The sequence below is a fragment of the Lipotes vexillifer genome, unplaced genomic scaffold, assembly GCF_000442215.2.
Source record: "Lipotes vexillifer unplaced genomic scaffold, Lipotes_vexillifer_v1.1 scaffold995, whole genome shotgun sequence".
NCBI lineage: Eukaryota > Metazoa > Chordata > Mammalia > Artiodactyla > Lipotidae > Lipotes > Lipotes vexillifer.
Window position 1 is genome coordinate 2,480,442 of NW_006785389.1, and position 6,832 is coordinate 2,487,273.

At 48.9% G+C, this 6,832-nt stretch overlaps 1 protein-coding gene across 1 annotated transcript in view; it reads left to right on the forward strand.

The window, feature by feature from the left end:
• Positions 1–4,423, forward strand: part of ZNF584 (zinc finger protein 584) — a 7,697-nt gene extending 3,274 nt beyond the window's left edge. The window contains exons 4-5 of the mRNA XM_007457523.1: positions 2,685–2,781; positions 3,420–4,423. Coding sequence (XP_007457585.1) covers positions 2,685–2,781; positions 3,420–4,423 — 1,101 coding nt within the window. The remainder of the gene's footprint in view (positions 1–2,684; positions 2,782–3,419) is intronic.
• Positions 4,424–6,832: the final 2,409 nt, after the last annotated feature.

Sequence of the window (6,832 nt, forward strand, 5' to 3'; positions counted from 1 at the left end):
GGGGACTGATTCCCACCGCTCCTTTTTTCTTTTTTTTTTTTTTTTTTGCGGTACGCGGGCCTCTCACTGTTGTGGCCTCATCCCATTGCGGAGCACAGGCTCCGGACGCGCAGGCTCAGCGGCCGTGGCTCACGGGCCCAGCCGCTCCGCGGCATGTGGGATCTTCCCGGACCGGGACACGAACCCGTGTCCCCTGCATCGGCAGGCGGACTCTCAACCACTGCGCCACAAGGGAAGCCCTAAAAAATTTTTAATTTATTTTTAATTGAAGTGTAGTTGATTTACAAGGTTTCAGGGGTACAACAAAGTGATTCAGTTACACATATAGAGATCTTTTTTTAATTTGTGTGTTGTGACATAAGAAATATATACTTTGTTCCCAGTTCCTTGGCATGCAGTTCCTAAAACCTTTGGAATCTCTGGAGTGATAAGAGAGTCTTTTGTATGCTAATGGGTTGACGGTTCCTGGGGACCCCTAGATGGTTTCAGGATGGGGGATGGTCACCAGAAAGACCAAGGCATGATTGTAAGGTTGGATGTTCAGCTACTCCCAGCCCCTCCTCTCCACCTCGCTACCCTGACCTTTGGGGAAGGGAAAGGGGCTGGAGATTGGGCCAGTCATCAATGGCCAGTGATTTAATCAGTCATGCCTATGTGATAAAACATCCATAAAAACTCCTAAATGACCAGTTCGGAGAGTTTCTGGGTTAGTGGACACAGCAAGATGCTGGGAGAATGGTGCCATCAAGGGCATGGACACTTCTTACCCGCTATGTCCTCAATCCCCACCCCTGGCATACCTTGGCCTTTTCATCTCTTTCATTGGGCTGTTCCTGAGTTGTATCCTTTAAAATAAATTGGTAATAGTAAGCAAACTCTTTTCCCGAGTTCTCTGATCTGTTCTAACAAATTATTGAACCTGAGGAGGAATCAATAATTGTGAGAATCCCAGATTTATAGTCAGTTGGTCAGAAAGTACAGGAGCCCTGAGACTTTCCGTTGATGTCTGAAGTGGGGGCAGTCTTGTGGGACTGCGTCCATAACCTGTGGGATCTGATGCTAATTCCAGGTAGTTGGTTTCAGAATTGGATTGAATCCTTGAACACCCAGTTGGTGTCAGAGAGCTGGAGGAATGGTGTGGGAAAAGCCCCCATGCGTGTGGTGTCAGAAGTGTTGTGAATAAGACAGCTCAGAGATGTTTCTGTAATTTTCCCTCTAAGCAATACTTTTCCTGATAACTTTTGGTATGTTGTGTTCTCTTTTTCTTTCATCTCAAAATGTTTTGTAACTTTCCTTGTGGTTATTTAGGAGTACTTAATTTAAATTCCATAAATTTGTGAGTTTCCCAGACTCACTGACATAGAGAATAGACTTGTGGTTGCCAAGGGAAAGCGGGGGGCAGGGGAGGGATGGATTGGGAGTTTGTGACTAGCAGATGCAAACTATTATATATAGAATGGATAAACAACAAGGTTCTATTGTATAGCACAGGGAACTATATTCAATATCCTGTAATAAACCATAATGGGAACGAATTTTTAAAAATTTATGAGTTTCCCAAATTTCTTTCTGTTGTTGATTTCTTTCTTTTTTTTTTTTTTTTGCGGTACGCGGGCCTCTCACTATTGTGGCCTCTCCCATTGCGGAGCACAGGCCCCGGACGCACAGGCTCAGCGGCTGTGGCTCACGGGCCCAGCCGCTCCGTGGCATGTGGGATCTTGGCTCACGGGACCACCCGCTCCGCGGCATGTGGGATCTTGGCTCACGGGCCCACCCGCTCCGCGGCATGTGGCATCTTCCCGGACCGGGGCACAAACCCGTGTCCCCTGCATCGGCAGGCAGACTCTCAACCACTGCACCACCAGGGAAGCCCTGATTTCTCTTTTAATTCCTTTGTGGTTAGAGAACATTCTTTGTATGATTTCAATTGTCTGAAGTCTACTGAGTCTTGTTTTATATCCTAGCAAATGGTCTATTCTGGAGAATATTCCATGTGCATGTGAGAATGGAGGAGAATATGTATTCTCCTGTTGTTAGGTGGCATGTTCTATAGATGTCTTGGAGGTCTAGTTGATTTTTAGTGTTATTCATGTGTTATATCCTTGTTCATTTTCTGCCTAGTTGTTCTATCCATATATGAAAGTTAGAAATTGAAGTCTCTAAATATTATTGTTTGTCTATTTCTTTCTTTAGTTATGTCAGTTTTGCTTCACAGAAGGGTCTTTTTAAAAAAATTGTGGTAAAGCAAATAGACCATGAGATCTACCTTCTTAACAAATTTTTAAATGTACAGAAGAGTTTCCAACAAGGATCTACTGTATAGCACAGGGAACTATATTCACTATCTTGTAATAATCTATAATGGAAAAGAATATATATGTATATTTATATAACTGAATCACTTTGCTGAACACCGGAAACTAATACAACATTGTAAATCAACTATATTTCAACTTAAAAAATAAATTTAAAAAGATGAACATTACAATTGCTTCTCTGACAATTTTTTGAAAAAATGTACAGAAGAGGTTCATGTCCTAATACTTGGTTTCCTACCTGGTTGTCATGGTGACATGAGCTTCCTGTGGTACATGTAGGGATGGGTCAGCCTTGATTTGGGCTGGCATCTTATTACCTTTCTACCTCTTAGGCTTTGCACCTTTGAGGTCCCTATGAAGGGTGAGGTGGCCCAAATGAAGGGTGAGGAAGAGCCCTGGGTGCCCAACATGTTGGATATGACTGTGGTCAGCAGAGCAGAGGCCAGGATGGGTCCTGGTCTTGGTGAATGGGGCTAGGGGGTGCCTTGGTTTCAGTGATGGGTATCTGAGTACACTGGCATTTTGGTGCTGGGACCAGTGACCACACCTTATTCCCACCTTTCCTCTCCCCTCTTGTGGACTCACTGTGTGGTCTTGCTGTCTCTCCCATGGCTCTGGATGACCCACCTCTCTGGCCTCTGTGTCTTGTCATTTCCTCTCCTCTGTGCCAGTGCAGAGCTGTCAACTGTGACCTCCTGTGTGTGTGATTTGAGATGCGTACATATCCTTCAGTAATACTTGAGCACCAGCTACTGTGTCACAGTCATGTTTTCATTGGAGTAGACACAGCCTCTTCACAGTGCTTGCTGTCCCCAGTAGCTAAGGCCCTGCTGATACCCTTTGCACAGGAGTCACTTAGAGGCCCTGAATCCCTTCCCTGCACTGCTCCCATCTTTGTGTCCTGGTCCCTGTTGAGGTCTCCCCTATTCTGGGCTCTGGCAGAGCCCTGTTCCACTGGGCCAGCCCTTCCTCATCCAGACCTTTCCTTGCAACCTCCTGGCAATTCTGTGGACTCCTTTATGGGTGTGTCTGACATGCACTGATGATGATGGTGCCTCTTCCGTCTAAGCCTGCTCTCAGTGACTGACTCTTCTGTCTCAGGTTTTCTGTGTAGACTGCGGGATGAGGAAGCCCCTCCCGAGCAGGTGAAGAGCCACAGACTCCGCCTGTCACAGAACCCCTTTCTGTGCAGGGTGTCTGGGAAGGACATCCCTGCCGCCTTAGGCTTCCTCCAGCCCCAGGCCACCCACAGAGAGGGGACACCACGCAGAAGCACCGAGCGCAAGGCCTTCCCACCCAGCTTCACTTGCCAGCAACGGCAGGGAGCCCACGCCACACAGAAGCCTTTCAAGTGCAGCGACTGCGGGCAAGCCTTCCTGAAGGCCTTCGCGCTCCTCGACCACCTGATCACTCACGCCAAAGAGAGACCCTTCAGGTGCCCAGCAGGTGGAAATGCCCCCAAGGAGAGCTCAACCGTGGTTCATCACCGAAAAACTCACACTGGAGAAACATCCCATGTGTGTAGTGAGTGTGGGAAGGCCTTCAGTTACCCATCTAAACTGAGGAAGCATCAGAAGGTTCATACTGGCATAAAACCTTTCAAGTGTGGTGAGTGCGGGAAAACCTTCAACCGCAAAGATGCACTTGTTCTGCACCAGAGAATTCACACTGGAGAGAGGCCTTACCAGTGCAGTGAGTGTGGGAAGTCCTTCAGCGTTCTGTCTACCCTCATTCGGCACCGGAAAGTTCACATTGGAGAAAGGCCCTATGAGTGCAGGGAATGTGGGAAATTCTTCAAATACAACCATAGCTTCATTCTTCACCAGAGAGTTCACACTGGAGAGAGGCCCTATGAGTGCAGTGAATGTGGGAAAACTTACGTGACCCGCTCTGGGCTGTATCAGCACTGGAAAGTCCACACTGGAGAACGTCCCTACGAGTGTGGCCTGTGTGGGAAGACCTTCACTACCAGGTCCTACCGGAATCGGCACCAGCAGTTCCACACTGAAGAGAGGGCTTATGAATGTACAGAATGTGGGAAAGCCTTTAAACATAGTTCTACCCTCCTTCAGCACAAGAAAGTCCACAATGGAGAAAGGTCATAGGAGGACGGGGATGTGGGAAAACCTTTAGACATGGCTGGCACCTTGTTCAACATGAAACGTCTCACTCCAGAAAGGAGATTGAGGAGAGTAGCCATTTGAAAGCTAAACATGTCACACCCCAGTACCCACACTGGGCTGGTGCCAGGTACGTGGGAAGCGTTCAGGAGCTGTGTTGCACTCTCACCTGCCCAGGCTGTTGGCAGTGTTGAGTCACTGCCAGTTTCTGTGACAGAAGCCATCCCACTTCTACCACCTGGCAGGTCCCCGTGGTGTGCATCAGTCACTGTGTGTGCTCAGGGATGCTGACCTCTGTGTTCCCCACTTGATAAAGGAGAGAATCATGAGTGGTGGAGCCCATAATGGGTCTTATTCTCTCCCCCTCCAACTGGTTTAGGTGTGGACGTGACCTAGTTCTGGCCAAGAGTAGCTGAGCAGTGTCTGCTGGGGCCTTCCAGGGAAGGTTAACCATTTTCATGGACACGTTGACACTACATTTGGTCCCTGTCGTGTATTTATCCAACCCTGGAACTGGCTCACACTGCTCTGGAATGTCTGGTAATCTTTAGGCCTTTTTGTTTAAACCACCCTTAATCTTTGGGATCTGTGTGTGGAAGGATTGAGAACACAATTGGGCTCATGGATAGAGGGAACGGTTTCTGTGGGGTTCCCTGACTTTTGTCTGCCTCAGTGGGGCCAGGGCCAGCAGGATGGCAGAGGACAGCTCCAGTCAAGGTTGGCCTAACTTGCACTGGTGCCTGAGACCTCCAGGGAAAGATTGAAGGGCTTTGTGGATAAATCTTCAGCCTGGATGTCAGGTTTACTTGAGGATCCAGAGCTCACCTGAAGAATGGGGTGGTTGGTATAAGATCCCCGGGTGACTAGGGACAAACACCTGGGTTCCTTGTTCCCAGGGAATGTTCCGCAATCTCCAGCATTGGTTAGAAGAAGTTGTTTCCAGAATCAGCTCAGAAGCCATGCCCTCTGAAATCGAGAACATGGAGGTAAGTTCTAAACTGGCCATAAGTCCTACAGGGGCCTGTTGGAAAGAGTAAGTGGACACAGAAGCACTGAGTGAGGTCATGTGGAGTGGGGAATCTGGTAAACGAGAGGGTTTGAGCTGGTTCTAAAGAGGCACCCACAAATGTTCCAGGAACCATGGTTTCACAGGGTGTGGCATGCAGAATTTCTCAGGAATTGCAAACCTGTTCCCTGTGTCTAAGGTCACTGTCAGCAATTAATCTACAGGTTTCCTGGATTCTCAGAGCCTTTCTGGGCATGTTCACCTCATGGCCATCACCCTGGGACTGAAAGAAGATCCTGTAGTCCTAGGATGTGGCTTTTGTGACCCAGCTAGTGTTCCTGATGTCTCTGCACACCATGGCTTTGGCTCTTTTTGCTGCCACTGTCCCGGGGCTCCAGGGAAAGAAGTGGTTGAATCAACATATGGATCCAGATCTATGTTTAAAATTTTGGAAACTGTTTTTTCAAAAGGTAAATAAAATGTCAGTTCAGCGAAACTTGTTATGTGGTTGTAGCTGTGTCCCTGGTCTAGAAATCATGCTTCATGTCAAGAAGGAAATGTTAGCTGGGAGGTATGTTTGGGGAGAGAGCCACCAACCCTGGACTTGAGGGGCTTCGGGCCACGGTGCTCAGCCAGTACTGTGGGTTGGGGTTGGAAACCGCTGCTTCCTTTAGCTTCAGTGATTCCTCTCACCCAGCCCCTGATGGCAGGAGGGGTGGTGGCCACGTGGGGTAGGACCCTACAGAGTTCTCGGCCAGTCTGCTCAATGTCTCTCCAACACCGTAAGGCATACGCCCACCCCCAGGCCTGCTCAGGCCCTTCTCCGTGTGTAATAATTGTCTGCCTCTGACATGGCAGTCTGTGTGGAAGCAGAGTCCAGCTGAGCCGAGTAGGGCTCAGATGACAAACAAGTGGGGGTAGGGTAGACTAAACCAAACTCCTCACCCCAGCCAGAAGGGCAGGCATGACCTGTTTCCTGACCCCTTGGCCTTCTTCTCCTCTTCATGGGCCACTGGGTCTCCTCATTGTTCATTCCTGCCTGGGGCCTCTGCACTGTGGTTCCCTCTGGCTGGAATACCCTTCCCCTGGAGTCACCTCCTCAGCTCTCCCCAACCAATCTGCAGTAGCAGCCATCACTTTGTCACCTCTGCTTCATTTCCATCATAGCTCCAGCACCCTGCAACGACGCTGCTTTAGTCTGTTTGCACATTAAATCTCTGTATTGCACATCAGACGGAGATGAAATATATCTACCACAGAGCTCAGGCAAGAGCTTGGCACACAGTAGGACCCCAGGGAATGTTTGGCTGCTCTGAAGGACCATGCTGGGCCCAGACCACAGCCCTGTCATCAGAGCTGACTCAGGAGGGAGAAGGAGAGCACAGGGA